A 16186-nucleotide genomic window follows, 5' to 3' on the forward strand; every position below is an offset into this window, starting at 1 on the left:
TACTTTCTTATTCAAATGTGAACTTCTTTTGTAAACGTTTCCTCTCATTCAAAACCTTTCTGGTTATACTTATGTCAGAGGGAAATGGTGCTACTCACATTGGCAGCTTGAATTCCACCAAATAAATGAAAACAATGGGTGAGATCACTTTTGCTGGCAAGAAAATGCAAGGTCACTGCCCCAATCAGTACCCACACTACTCAAGGAAGAGCCAGCTCCCATAGGAAACTTACTCTTACACCATTCAAGCAAGAGGAACAAGAAGAACAATCAAATGAGAGATATTAATAAAGCTACCAGGACAAGTGAAGGAACTGAGGGAAAGGATAAGCAGTGTCATGTCTAATCTGACTGAGGCTAATCTGTACCCTAAAGATCTTCCTGAAATGTAAACATGAAAGGTTTACAATGACAACTATGGTTTTTAGCTGTTTAGTTGCAGCATGATAAAGTTGTTCTTTAAATCAGAAGTTAATATTGAATTGTATATTTTAAAAGTTGTTTGGTTTTTTGCCAGTCCTGAGCCTTGGACTCAGGGCCTGAGCACTCACTGCCCCTGGCTTCTCTTTGCTCAAGGCTAGCACTCTGCCACTTGAGCCACAGCGCCACTTCTGGCCATTTTGTATATATGTGGTGCTGGGGACTGGATCCCAGGGCTTCATGTATATGAGGCAAGCACTCTTGCCACTAGGCCATATTCCCAGCCCATATTTTAAAAGTTTTAAGATCCAGGTGCTGGTGGCTCACTCCTGTAATCCTAACTACTAAAGAGGCTGAGATCTGAGAAATGCAGTTGAAAGCTAGGCCGGGCAGGAAAGTCCCTCAAACTCTTATTTCCAACTAATGAACTATGAAATAAAGCTAGCAGTGATTGTGTGAGGTGTGGCTCAAGTGGAAGAACACTGCCCTTGAACAAATAAATCTCAGGATCAGCACCCAGGCCCTGAGGTCAAGCTCTTGCACTAACCCCCCCCCCCCACACACACAAAAGGGTAGATCTTACTGTGATGTGTTCATACCAAATGGAATAATCATATTTATGTAATAATTAAAAGGGCAGAAAGCTTGGGAGGTAGTAAATACATAGATTCCAACTCTAAGATGAGAACAAACTTTAAGATAAAACATTTTGCTCAGACTGAGACAGATCTGAAGCTGAAGAAAGGACCACTGGGCAAGGGCTGAAGCTTTTGTTAGATGAACTTGGCCACCACTGCTAAATCCCAGCCTTTCTCTTTTCCCACTACTGCTGTTCCCCATTGGTAGAATTTTATACAGAAGAGGAGGTCAAGGAAGCCTGAGGAAATAGGTTGGAAAAGGCTTAAGGAAGTATGGTACCTGAAAGTATGGCATAATATACTGCCCATAAGCTTCATACTGATTGAGAGAGGCAAAGCTTTTCTTACTCATTTATTATTGCCTAAAGAATGTGGACACATTGACCTTATTTCTTTAGTCACTCATGGTCAACAGGCAGGTGAAACAAGCTTAGAAGAAATGAGGAAGCTTATGTGGCAGGCATAGCAACACTTTGGATATTAAAGCGAGTTTTTAAGTCTAAAAGCCTGTTGTTTATGCATGAGAAAGAGTAATTTTATAAATGGATTTTAAATAACCTAAAAGCAGTCCATGTTAAATAGTGGGCAATTTTCTTTTTTCCTTGTGGTAAGGGTAGGATTAAATTTGCAATTTCCCTGATCCCTAAATCATAGTGTGGGAATGGCACCTCAGTAGCCACTTAGCACATCAAGGAAGGAAAACACTAGTGGATTTTCTGGAGCACCCTGTGAGCTATCACTCTATAGACACTATATAAATTCACCTTGCTGCAATGCACACTCGTCTGTGCAACAGGTTAAAAATCAACTTTCTATCAAGAACATTATAAAGGATTTTTTTGTTTTGTTTCTTTGTTATTATTAGAGGATTTTTTTTATAAGAGCTTCAGTACAGTTTTTATTCAGGGCTCATTGGAATTATAAAGTTTGGAAAGCTTTTAGAGATATTTTATACATCTACATCTTTCCCTCATCATTGCCAAGCCCACCCTATGTAAGATTTTATAGACGAGAATACTAAGTCCTAGAAGCTTTATGACTTCTAAAAGTGTAGCCATGTCTACAATATTTTTTACTTAGTACTCATTTTTCCTAAGCATCATTATTTAAATTCCTCTTAGATGAAACCAGTATTCAGACTATTGTAAAGGTTGTAGCCTTATTTCAAGTTTTATGTCACCATCTAGGAAGCAATATGAAAACTGAAAGTTGAAACAGTGAACAGCTGGGTTTCTAAGATAAAGTAAGAAACAGAAATATACAGATTCTGTTGAGAAGCAGTATAACTTTTGGTCAACAATTTTTAATTTGGAGATACAAGGTTCTGCCAGAAAAGCCTGGGTTAAAAAAAAACACACCACTAATCAGAAAACCATTTCACTATCTGAAATGTTATGACTGAAAAATTAAACTGATAAGAGAAATGAGAGACAAATCGGCCAATGTGTCAGCATTTCTAAGAATTATTAAATTATTTGCATTTTATACTCATGTGTATAATGTTTATTTGCTTTATGTGGTTATGTAGGAGCTGGATTGATCTACTTCTTTGGGATTAGGCAATAAAAATATTTTTAAAATCCTGCTTCTATTTCATTTCCTGAGAAATTTACTGGGCAGAACTTCCCACACTTCTTTAGCAATGTTTCTGTGGGGCTTGTGATTACAATTAATTATCTTTGTCAGACAATGTGACAAAACAGTGTGTTCAAATGGGAGATATTTTCAAAGTAAGCACAACTTGTATTACAGCATATTCATACTGCTTTCCTGAAGCTTCTTGTGTCTGTAATATGCAGGTTAAGGCCTACAGAATAAGGTAAGTTGGACAGATAACTAAAGCTTTCCAGAGGAAGGTGGCGCAAAGAAAGTTTTAATTTGTTCCAATCTATGGATGGCTGCTCTATCCCCAACTTTATCTCTAACAGCTTCCCTCAGCTAAGAGACCAGGAAAAGATTTCCCCTTATGACTGCCACCAACTAGTTTTGCTTCCCCTGTAATTTTTCAGAAATGGCTCTTTTTTTTCTGAACAATTATTTATTTATTGTCAAAGTGATGTACAGAGGGGTTACAGTTTCATACGTAAGGCAGTGGGTACATTTCTTGTACAATTTGTTACCTCCTCCCTCATTCTCCCCCTCCCCCGCCTTCCCCCTTTTCTTCTCCCCCAATGAGTTGTTCACTTGGTTTACACCAAATGGTTTTGTAAGTGTTGCTTTTGGAGTCATTTGTCTTTTTATTCGTTGTCTCTCAAATTTGATATACCCTTTCCCATTCAAATTCACCCTTGCATATAGTACATTGCAAGTAATATGTTTGTGTACATGTGCATGTGGCCTCATATATATTTATTTGTATATTTATCAATTATAGCTAGCTTTCTTTCACTTGACAATTTTTTCAGGTCCCATTAATTTCTTTGAAAATCATGTAATTTTATTATTCTTAAACACAGAATTTTTATTTCTATAAAGATTTTTGTTTTGTTTCTATTATAATAAATTAGATATTTTAATTAATTTATTGTATTTAACTTTTTCTCTGGTCTAAGGAGTATATTGAATTCTGGAGCTTATTGTGTCCCTCTACATTATTGACCTATATTATTACTTGTAATACATTTTCAATTGACTTTCTTGAGTTTCCTAGAATATGATGACAACATTAGAAAATAAATTGTCACTTTTTTCTCAACTACACTGAAAAGTACTGACAGGTTAATGTTAACTAACAGTAGAGAGAACACATTACCTTCCAATGTTACACAATTGAGCATTGTACAGGCTTTCAGTTTAATGCTTCCTTATCTTTCTAAATAATTTTTAAAAAGATCCATGTTAGTTTTTCCATTGGGTCATTATTTCTATTTCTTCTGGTAGACTTGTGATCTTGTGCAAAGTTAATGAATGGATGAAAGTATTTCTGAATTTCAAAGAAGCTCTGTATTTTTCTGTTTCAAATTTTATGGTTGAATCTTCAAGAATACCAGAATTTCATACAATAATCATTATTATTTATTTCTATATTCATTAGCTCTTTAAAAATTTGCTTGGATGGTAGGTCTTTAAAAATTAGTATACATATGTATAATGGCTCAAGGTTGTATTCCTGTTAACTTTGTGGTTCAAGAACACATAATCAGAAAGTTTATGAGATCCCATTTTAGTCCGTAGCTAGTATAGTAGTGTGAACATAGGCATTTCAGCAGCAATATCTTCATTTGCATATGAACAATTTCCCCAAGATTCTTAGTTTTATCTTGATTAATTTATTTAGTTCCTACAACAGGCTATTTTACTCTTATTAAGTGATTTGTTATCCTGTTAGGTGATAAAAGGCATTTCTAGATGTGAATAAAATACTTTAAGTTCAATTATTAAACCCTTCATTTGTGACTACAGGCTTTACTGGTATTATGGTAATGTTTGAGAAAAATAAAGGTAAAAAAATACCTGATTTCTCTCACTTTTCACTAAAACTTTAACCTTTTTAAACATAGATGGTAACTCATCTTAAATAGAGCTAGTAACTATATTTTTATTTAACATAAAATTTAAGCCAAGTAAAAAAATATGCAACTACCATCTTACTGGAATAGTTAGACAGGGTATTTCTAATGATCTGTAAACATCTTACAAATAACCTGAATATTTAAAAATATATTTTCCTAGTTTAAACAAGTGACTGGTAATACTAACTCTACACAATGGTAGCTGTTTTCTAAATAACTGTTTTTGAGGGAGGTTTTGCTGTTGTTTTGTTTTTTGGTATGTTATTCCTGGGAGTTGAACTCAGGGTCTAGATGCTATTCCTTATTGTTCTTGTTCAAGTGCCCTACTACTTGAGCTACAGCTCTAATTCTGGCTGTTTTGATAGTTAACTAGAGGTAATAGACTCGCAGACTTTCTTGCCTTAGCTGACTTTTAACTGTGATCCTCAGCTCTGAGTCTTCTGAGTATGAGGATTATAGGCATAACCCACTGGAGCTCAACTCTAATCACACTCTTAATCAAATAATTAACATAAAGTTAAATGTCTACAACCTGATAAAAAGTGATAGTAGGACACCACTAATCTTGAAGGTTTATCTAGTTATGTGGTTAAGGCCAAGTCACCATTATAGCAGGAGGAAATATCAGGGAAGCACAAAAATAAGGAGAATTATACAAGAACAAAGTAGATTGAACTGCAAATGCACGTGACAAAGAATCACAGGAATAACTACATGAAGGGATCCTGCGAATGAAGAACAAGCACATGTTTAGCGAGCGTAGAGGATATGTAATAATGATGCCAGAATGAGTAAAGGGTGAATTACTGTTCAGTTGAAATAAAAATACAATCTTATTAGTACAAAGGAACCTAAAAATAGCAAAATAGCAACCCAAACAATTCTGATAATCATGGCCATAGATGATAGATTTTTTTTTACTTGTTCATTTATTTAAAACATATCTTGTTCCTGAAAGACTGTCAACCATATTTCAAAATCCGTAACAGCAGAACCACTAGACAAGAATGGGCAAGGAAAGATAATGTAGCTGGAGAAAAGCAAAAATAAGTGGGATACTTCACTAAGCAGCACCATCTATTTAGGTTCTCAACTACTAAAGTCAATAGGATAATGTGCAGAGTTATAATATTTCCAGGGTCATGAGAAATACAATCCAATTGCTCACTAGAAGCATATGGGTTGCGAGTTCAGCAAAAATTTATCTGATGTTTTTAATCAAGAGAACAGACGGAGTGATAAAGTAGCTGGCACTCTCAATGTCATTTCTATAATAAATATGATATAAAAGTCAGAGTAATGATACTATAATTTCTTCAGTTCAGTCCAAATCATAACTTCATAAATATTTCAAAAAGGCAATTATGCAAATGATCTGGGTAAGCCACTCCCAGATGGCCTGGTTTATCCAAGAGCAAAATTTCCTTTAGATAATCCTCAGTGAATATTATTTTCTTGACACATTAATCATACATGAGATAGCCTTCCCTAATATAGTCATTGCGTACTCCACAATAGTTTGCCAAATAATTTCCATGGAGGAAAGGCAGCCAATTAATTATGTTTTTAAGACACGTCCTGTCGTGATTAAATACCCTCTCCTTACCTTATTTTCTGCTGGTTCCTGTTTTCTTCTCTGGAGAGAGTCATTCCAATTTATAAAATGTACAGGAAAGTTATTCTTAGGCATTGCTCCCTAGGTCATTGTTATGAGCAGATTTTGTTTATAGGGTAATTCTGAAAATGCTATAAACTTAGAGAGGGATTACAAGTGTGCCTTATTCTATTAACTCATTAAAATAAGTAACGGACTCAAACCCCAATACTCTATCCTCCACGTGACTTTTTTTTCCCTCTTTCATTATATGAGAAATAGCGCTGTCGACCTAAACCAGATGCAGTTTCTTCATTCATGCTCTAGCCTTTGAAGAGTAATTTAAAGTTAACTCATGTGGTATAGAGCCTAAACTTGAGCAAAACGGACAGACCATGAAGAAACCCACAAAAGCTTAAATCGGGGTATAGCTTGCACTTGATGCACGTGTATATTGTACTCCAGGAGTCAGGGTGGTGTGTTCTAGTACCTATCATCTTGATAGCTATAGGCAATGGAAATACGTCCTTACCTCAAATCAGCAGCTTTCCCCGTCTTGTTAATACACATAACCTCCCTGGTCTGATATCCGATCTGGATGTCCCAGTATTTGTTCTCTTGCCTGTTCTGCCTGTTTCTAGTTCTCTTCTTCTTTATCAGTTCTCGGGCCTCTGGATCCTTCACCCCTTTGCCTCTCTCCTTTTCCCGCTCTTTGTTCTTTCTGCGTCGTCCCGCTTGCCTGGCTAGTCTGGGGTGTGGCATGGAGCAGGAGCTCCAGGACCCCACCTGCAGGCTGTACAAGCTCTCCTCGGCGTCACAAGGGCTAGACTGGCATACCTGAAACTCGGTCAGGTTGGGGCAACCTGAACCCCCAAACTGGGGGGGTGCCACCACGTGCCGAGTCCGGTGCTGGAGTCCACTGCCACAGGTCTTGGAGCATTCAGACCAGGCAGAAAACTCAGACACGATGCAGTCTTGCTGGCAGGGGATGAGGCAAGCCTGTTCCAGGAGGGGCTTGGGCTCAAAGTATTCACAAATGATGTCCTCTGCAGGAACGTCCTTGTCTTTCTGGATGCACGTTACCTCTCTCACCTGGATGCCCTCTTCCCCCTTCGTGCACTCCAGAGGTTTCTCCAGGCTCTTGGAAATCACAGGCTGACACTGATTCCAGGGTCCCAGCTTCCAGTCGTACAACTCTTTGTGCCAGTCACACACTTTGAAACAGTTCTGCTGGTTGTGAGGCCTCCCAGCCTGCTTACAGTTTGTGTGGAGTGTTGTCCAGCCTTCCACGTGAGCACACCACACAGCCCTAGTTTGGATGCCGCCTGGACCACAGTCTTCTCCCATGCATCGGCCCCACGGACCTGCAAAACAACACAAGAGTTAACGATGCTGCTGGAAGAACCGGCAAAGTTACTATAGCACGTTCCAGAAAGACCTAGTACATTAACTTCCCCAAAGTCTTAGAAAAAGTAGGTCCCTCTGCGAAACTGCTGGAAAAATAATGATCTTCATTAAGTACTTTTTTTTTTTAAATAAAAGAGGAACTGTGCCACCGTTTCTATATAAGGCAATGTCTGGGCCAATTTCACCTTGGGTCATCTTGGGATTACTAAAAGTTTGCTTTATTTGAGGTAGTTAGAAATCCTTGCTCATAAAGGACACCAGAAATTAGTCACAATGAAAATTCATTACTCCTGTCTCGCAACCATTTTAGTAACTGGCAGAGAAAATAGCCCATCGTGAAAGATTACTTCTGCAGGCTTTTCTTTCCCTGGGTAATTAACTGTTTTGTAGAACATGCTCTCTTCCACTTCATTTTTATTGTAATAGCCCATGACTGCAAAGGTCTAACAGCTGTGTACTGAGTGCTGACAGAATCTAAAGTGTTGACTTTGAAGGGAATTAAAGCCAAGAACACTTAAGATCTTCATCTCAGTACATTTTATCTTTACATTTCCAAAAACAAAGTAATACACACACGTATGTGTATGGGTATATAAGTATGCATATCTATGACATATTTGTATATATTTGATTTCATTTCCTTAGTGAAGTATAGATATGAGTTGGGGAATTTAAACTCAAAGGATATTTTCAGTTTTCTGGTTTTTTTGTTGAGAGATAATTTTTTATAATTTATTTCTTGAATATAAACTTATTAGTATGATAGAACTATTTTATGAGATACTTCTGTCAGAGGCTCTAGAATGGAATGGGAATTTTTACCTTAGAAATCTTCCTGCAAAGAGATAGCAACCTTTACTTCCTATATTTCCATTTATAAGGAAGATTATATGATTTTTCAAAGAACTAAAGACAAACTCAACTTTTGTAATTGAAAACTACACATTAGGATTGGAAACAATTTTAACGACCATATAATTAAATGACTTCCTAAATGTGTCCCATGAATTTTAGTAATTGAAGCTCTAGACTGTCCTCAAAACATTCTCAGGGAAGGAAAGGTCAACATGATAATCTGTAGGGCACACACACATTCATACACACACACACTCATACACACACATACACATGCAATTTTGCCACCCTTCCTTCCTGATTACTACTTCTATTTAAAAGAAAAGACACCTCTTTTATTATCTATTTGAATTCAAGTGGGGATTATGCAGAAGATTGTTCTGCAAGAAGTTTTTGCTGCTCAAAAGCACAAAAGCAACAGGGTGCTGGTGGCTCACACCTGTAAATCCGAGCTACTCAGGAGGCTGAGATCTGAGGATCGCGGTTCAAGGCGAGCCCTGGCAGGAAAAGTCCATGAGACTCATTTCCAATTAACCAAGAGAAAACTGGAAGTGTTCCTTCTCATTTTTAGTTTCATGTTACTTTCAATGATTGAGAGTGTGTTTAGACATGTTCTTCACACAATAAAAGCAATTATTCATCTACACAAAAGGAAGTATGAAAAATATGCTTATAATACTTAAGCATTTAATTTTACTGAGAGATGTTTAAAATGTAATGATGTTATTTTCCATATAAATTTCATACTCTACTTGTAAATGGAAAAGATATAAATACCGTGATAACCACACATTCTTACATTTAAAATGAGTATTGTTTAATATGCACAACCTAATAAGCTTCTATTGTGCAAAATTCATCAGCTAAAACGCTATAAAACTTATAATTCCTTAAGGAAAGATGTTTCTGGATTATTGGTATCAAAATGTTATAAATTTTAAAAAGCTAGTCAATTTGTTCTAACTATCAATATAGGATACCTGAAAAAACTTCAAGCTTATAATTGGTTTGTGAAAGGAAACACTGGTGAAAATCCCTTAGAGAAATAATACTGTGGGGCTGGGGATTTAGCTCAGCAGAAGAGCACCTGCATAGCGAGCGCAAAGCCCCAAGTTCGGTCCTCAGCACTGGAAAAAAACCCCACAAAACTATAATATTGTATTTCATATTCATAAGACTTATGACACTTGTCATTAAAAACTGAATAAGAAGAATAGTTTTAAAATTAATTTCGTGTATTTGCTATTTTTCCTTTTTCCACTATGTTTGAATAATACAGCAATCCTTATTTTCTACCCAACTCATACTAAATCACTGTCAAAACTCCAAAAGCAATTCAGAGAAAATACTGATATATTATTGTTTTTCATTTTTTATATTACTTATGAAATTAGATGGATTAAACAGATTGGGTCTCTCAAAAGTTAGGTATTTACTCTCACAATAAAAACCCATGTTTTATATTGTAGGTAAGTGTAAAATTCACACTTAAAGATACTTAATTCTACATTTTAGGTAAATTGGAGTGCTATTACTTAGTGAGCTAAAACTAGTGAAAATGCACATTTCATTACAAAAATCTGAGCATAAAATGTGAATTGACATCAAATCTCTGTGCATTGCTGTGTAAGGAGACATGTATTTACCAAATAATTCTTTTCTTCCTAAAAAGCACAAGAACTCTAAAAACAATGAAACAAACAATGCTGGTTAATTTTTAAATCTGAAAGGAATACTAGAAATATGGACTGGTGAAAGCATTAGATGTGTAAAATAAGCAGACAAAAAGGCTGTTAAATTTACCTTTCCAAGGTAATGATTGGTGGATTACTGACACTGAAGCAAAGAAAATTCATTGTGTAAGCCCAGAGCACCCTGCGTATTTCTCATATCATGTTTATCCTAAATTAAATTTGTTTGTAGAATAATTGCCAAGTATTAGTTCATCCTATAAGACCATTTCTATGCCCCCTCCGAATAGAACTTTGTGTTTTGCAACAATTTTAGGTCAGGCTCATAGAATAAACTCAATGTTTCCTGAATGAATAAAAACAAAAACTAAAGAAAATAATTCCAATTAATTTCTGGATTCGTTTCATGCTAATTGTAGTTAAGAACAAAATGTTTTTTAAAAATGAATCACTTTAAAATATTAACATTCTTATTTTTACTAGTTTCTGAATATGTGAGAAAATACTAGTAATATATCTTAGTTTAAATTCATTAAAAATGTAAGGTAATTCTTAATGTCATGTTCATTGAGTACAAGGACTATATATGTTGTATGACTTTACATATATTTTATTACATTTATTTAAAAAACCTTTCACAAGAAATTCACTCAAAACTTTATGTAACTGTAACTCTTCTGTACATCACCGTGACAATAAAATTAAATTAAAAAAAAACCTTTAACTGGCACTATTTGAACAGGACATTCAGTTATATTTCATAGTTTGATTGTGTCCTATAATTTTGCTGGCTTACTATTGGATGAACATCTTCAATTATTTCATTAGAAAGGAAAGAAATTAGTCTGTAGAGTTTAGTATGGAAGTAATATATGACTGACGTTAATTTCAGCAGGAAAAAAAAAGGAATTTTAGATCCATAAGATGAAAGGAATTCTAAAGCTTGCCTAGATAAGAAATTCTGAAGTTTATTTACATACCTTATAAATACAAATGCATTTTAATCGCCATTCTAGTGATATTGCACATTTCTTATTAACAGGCTATTCACAGATTACATTGTTGGGCTTATTTTATTCCAAGATTCTTACACTGAGAATAAAAAAATAGCATAGCCAAGAATTGCCACAATGATCTACAAAAATATCTACTGATGCTAAAGAGAAAAGCAAAAAGGCATGAAGTTACTGGGGAAAGCAGAAATGGTAATATAGTCATGATTGAGCCTAAAAAGAACTCATCCACTTTTCAGTCTTATCTCTTCCCTGCACCTTGGGTATTGCACATATGTCCAATTAAGTGATCTTTGGAAAGATCAGATCTTCTGCCCAATATCCCTGATGAAGGGCTGTCTACTGTAGTCCTGCAAGCAATCTTGAAATAATCACACACTTACTAGAGCATAGAATACCTTTGAAATTGCTCCTGACAACTAAGAGTTGTTAACCCAATTAGCTACCCTATTCAGAGGTTCACAAGTGCTTCAAAATACAATTTGGGAACACAATATCTGAACTCTCTGAAGGAGTACAGGAAGCCTGATGCCAAGTGTAATGCAAGAGGCAGTTATAGAGTAGAATACATCAAGGATTTTCACATAAAGGTTAATAGATTCACACATTACTAAGAGTGATAGAGGGTAGTAGTGGAAAAGTGATGGTCATGGACGTGGGTGTTGCTTTTAACAAGTACAATAAGGATTTCCATTGGTTTGAAACTTGCTTCATTTACTGTTTTGTGCATGATTGTTTAAAGGGAACTCAGAATCTCATTGAGACAGACTAAGTGTAGGCAGCTTCCTCTTTAAGGGCGTGAAAATATCTTTATGAATGGAAATATATTCCTGTGTACACATTTGTAGGATTGTGTTTATTCACCACTCTGTAAAAATGTTTCTAGGATGTAGGTCAATAAATATGTGCAGAACACTTAGATTGACAGATTTTATGTAAACCTAGGATGAAACATTGGATGTCATGTTATACTACAAAGCAGCTAAAGCAACTGTTCAGACATTCAAATGTAATTGATAGACCCATAATACAAATTTTTACATGGAATCATTGTAAAATTATGCAAAATTGTGACAAAAACTTTATATAGATGTTCTTTGGCTGAATTCCAAGTTTCAATATCATAAATATAATTTTTCATTAATTTTTAGAAAATGTTGATTAAATAATGAGTTTATTTTCATTTCTGCCAAAGAGGATTTTATAAAATTCCAGTTCATTTTCTATGTATCAATCAATGCAGTTTATTTCAGTCAATAGAAGATGGTCTTCCAAATTTAAAATTAGTATTTTTCTCATCAAGTTTAAATGTGACTTCTAAGACAGTTTTCTTTTATATGTCAAGGGCATGGGAACAATAAAAAGCTGAGTCCATAAAAAGCCACATTATTGACAGGTGGCCAGCAACTGTTCCAAAGAGCCTTATAAAAGATAAATACTGTAAAAGCAGCATGAGAAAATTATGCAAACTACTTTCTGTCCTTATTTGCTATAAAACTCAAACGAACCAGTTTCTTATTCACTAAGTATTTTTGCGTCCTCCAAGTGAGATAATGTCTTTTCTTCTCCTGCATTTGGTTTTAGAGCAGTGTGTCCTACTTTAACACTGAGATCAAGAGTGTGCAAACAGAAATGTACTGAGTTGTGTCTCTTGGGTAATACAATATCATCAACAATTTTAGGCTTCAAAAGACACTCAAAAAGTCCTATTTGACTTTATGCTAGTAAACATTTGCAAAAACAGAAGTCACTAAGTGGGAGGGGAATATGTCCTCATGAATCCTATTAAATACATGTAACTAGTGTCCTGTCTTTTGACCGGACAACTAAATATGTATTTATATTGGAGTTTGTGCTATAAACTGTTTTATAAGCAGGTATTTTTTACTTTGTAGCAGTTACAAAAAGAATTTTAAATGATGAATCACAGGAAAGTAAAATAGACTCTTGGGGAGTATATAGTAGTGAGGGGGAAGAACCAATGGAGAGGGTGAAGGAGGGTGAAATAGTTGAAGTACTTCATACACATGTAAATAAACAGAAGAGTGAGACCTGTTGAACTTGTTTTAAGACAATGGAGTGGGATGAGGAAGAGAGATGGAGAGGATAAATTTGGTTTTGAATTTGAGTTTTAGTTCATTTGCTTGAGTGTAAGAAAATGAAATAGTGAAACATTGTACAGCTAATATATACTAAATAAAAGCCCTTTAAAATATGAACCCACACAAATAATTGATCTCCTTCACAGTGACTTAATCTCTGCTCTTCTTTTTTCACATTCTCATTGATACTAAAATTATATAGCGATTTGCTCTATCAATATATGATGCTTTTGTTATTATTCTATTTGTGTACATTTATGTTATTTCTTATGTTTTCAATATTTCAAAGAATGCTTCATTGAACATCTTTGTTGTACAGTGGTCAGATAACTTATCCAAAGAATTGCGAACTATCAAGTCTTAGACACATGGGACTCTATAGAAGTTCCCACGAACATGTATTCATCTGTCCTTCTACCAGCAGTACATATGCCCTTGCCCTCCTTTGATGCCTGCAAACTGTTGTATCTCCTACTCTGTGGTCCCATTTGTGGAGTTTTCTGCCCCTATGTCCACCATCCTTTGTCTCAAAAGACTCAAAAGATAGTTTTTATTTCTTTAACTTCAATTATTTACACATGGTCACCTCCAGTTTACAAAGGATTGTGCATTTTCAGATATCCTGGAAACTTCTATGGAATTACATGTATATGTGTATATATATATATATATATATATATATATATATATGCATGTATATGTGTGTGTGTGTGTGTGTGTGTGTGTGTGTTTCTTTTTCTCTTCCTTTCTTTTCTGTTTTCAGTGCTGAAACATAATTTTGTTTGTTCAGTATTTATCTGTTTATGTCATGGAGAAACAAAGACTTGGGCATAAACTGTCTGTCTTAAAACAAACCCCTAAGTGCGTCACCCAAATGCAACACATACAATGCCACTGTGGTTGATTTAAATGGGACTATGCATTCTACTTAGGAGAGCCATTTGTAAAGATTTGTGAAAACATAAACTAAAAATTACTCTTATTTCCTAAGCTAACATGGGCTTAAATTTATTTTCAAAGAAAACCAAAGGAGAGTTCATAGGTTCTTTGACTTGAGTTTTAATTTAATTTCATTTAATTTAAAATATAACTCTCAAATGACATATCCGTTTCATAGATAAGGAGAGATCACAGTGGAAGTCAAGCTGAGCTTTCATCTTCCATAAGTAATTAAACTTTAAGAAGAAATTATCTGAGTATAAAATTAAATGTTGGAAATTAGAGCAAGTCCTTAAATCTGATGAGAAAATGAATGAGAAATCTGCCACCACCATAGCTGATTTTACCAGTGCTAACTAAATACAATGATGTGCTTTTAGGACCTATCATGTTTGATCATTCTTAAGAAAATTACTTAGTATCTTTGAGCTGTAGTTTCTACATTTTTGAGGTATGATACAAACTGTGTCATTAACCACTGTCATCTATTCTATAAAACCTAAGTATCAGCATTCCAAAGAGTATCTGGAATAAAGTAGTAAAATATCTTTCTCTCCCACACACATATTCATACTTTTATATCAAAAAATTTTGCATACATTAGGGATGACTTCTTCAGAGTCTTTTCAAGGGAATAACTGGCTTAAAGAGTATGATCATTTGAAGTTCCAAAATTCATGTTGTCCAAGTGCTTTTTCAAGGAAACTTGTGAAATTCTATATCCTGAGTTTTAAAAAAGGATGAAATTCTAATGCTACAGCATGAGGATCCTGACAAATTATGCTGAGTGACTTAAGCCATATACAAAGAAATCTATTATGATCCCACTTATCCAAGAGACCCAAAATTCACAGCGAGGATATAAGATGGAAGTCAATGGGGGCCAAGAGGAACAAATAAGGAGAATTACTGGTCAACAGGGTACAGTGTTCAGGATGATGAATACATACTGGAGATGGATGATCATGATGTTTACATGATCACATGAATGTGGTTAATACCTCAAAATTGTTTACTTAAAGTGGTTAGTTTAATATTATGTATATTAGATAGTACACAAAAACTTATGTCTACATAGCTACAAGTAGCATTAGCCATTTTTTATATTCATTTCTCTAATCTGAAATTTAGAGGAACTTCTTGGACACAGCAACATACTTTCAAAGTTCTAGGAAGTTCTTGCAAAGTTCAAAGCCTTGGGGAACTCTTGAAAGGCTTCAGCTTAAAGGCAGTTGAGGCCTTCTAGTTAAAAGGAGAGCTAGTTATAGATTTAATAGACTTTTCCCTGTCTTATTAAACACTGAATGAAGTAAAGAATATCTCAACAATACCACCATTTTTATATTATTACTAGTACCAAGTATATTAAATAGGCAGTTATTGGAAATAATATATTCTAAGTTCATTTAAGATGATGTTTACTGTTGATTGGATAGCTTGAGAACAGTAGTATAGTTTGAGGCAATTATTTTAAGTGGTGAATGTGATCTTCACAGAGTGGAATATAGAAAGAAGTCCAAGCAACCAACTTTTAACTTTTATGATATTTTCATTACACATATAGCAGTACATTTCATTCTTTGATTCTTCAGAACGTTTTTTTCTCCATGCTTGAGTTAACAAAGGTCTGCATAGCTGTTACTTTTTATATTTTTATCAAACTCATTTAGAAGAATTTATTAAATTTTAATATTCTCTTGTATATAATATTGATGTAGAAAAAATCCCTTAAAGTTATATAACAATTAATAATGCTAAAGAAATAAAAAAATGCAAACAATGACAATTGCTTCCTTCCTGGCACTAAGATAAGACTGTGGCCTCACTACAGGTAACTAATGAAATATTACAATAAATCAGTTGCCTCTTATAAAACTTGTGTTATACATTTAGAATAGAGAAAAGTTATGATTTCCTAACAAGAAGTAGTAATGACTTCCTTGCAGTAGTCTTAAAACGGTCATATAGACTCACAATCCTCACACTATTTTAATACCAAATACTGTAGTTATAAA

At 34.7% G+C, this 16186-nt stretch overlaps 1 protein-coding gene across 2 annotated transcripts in view; it reads right to left on the minus strand.

The window, feature by feature from the left end:
- The window catches only part of Thsd7a (thrombospondin type 1 domain containing 7A), a 326776-nt gene that overhangs the window by 168498 nt on the left and 142092 nt on the right, over positions 1-16186 (minus strand). For both annotated transcript variants that reach the window (XM_048340086.1, XM_048340087.1), the window contains exon 2: positions 6697-7528. In XM_048340086.1, coding sequence (XP_048196043.1) covers positions 6697-7528 — 832 coding nt within the window. The remainder of the gene's footprint in view (positions 1-6696; positions 7529-16186) is intronic.

Source organism: Perognathus longimembris, chromosome 2 (assembly GCF_023159225.1).
Source record: "Perognathus longimembris pacificus isolate PPM17 chromosome 2, ASM2315922v1, whole genome shotgun sequence".
NCBI classification, from domain to species: domain Eukaryota; kingdom Metazoa; phylum Chordata; class Mammalia; order Rodentia; family Heteromyidae; genus Perognathus; species Perognathus longimembris.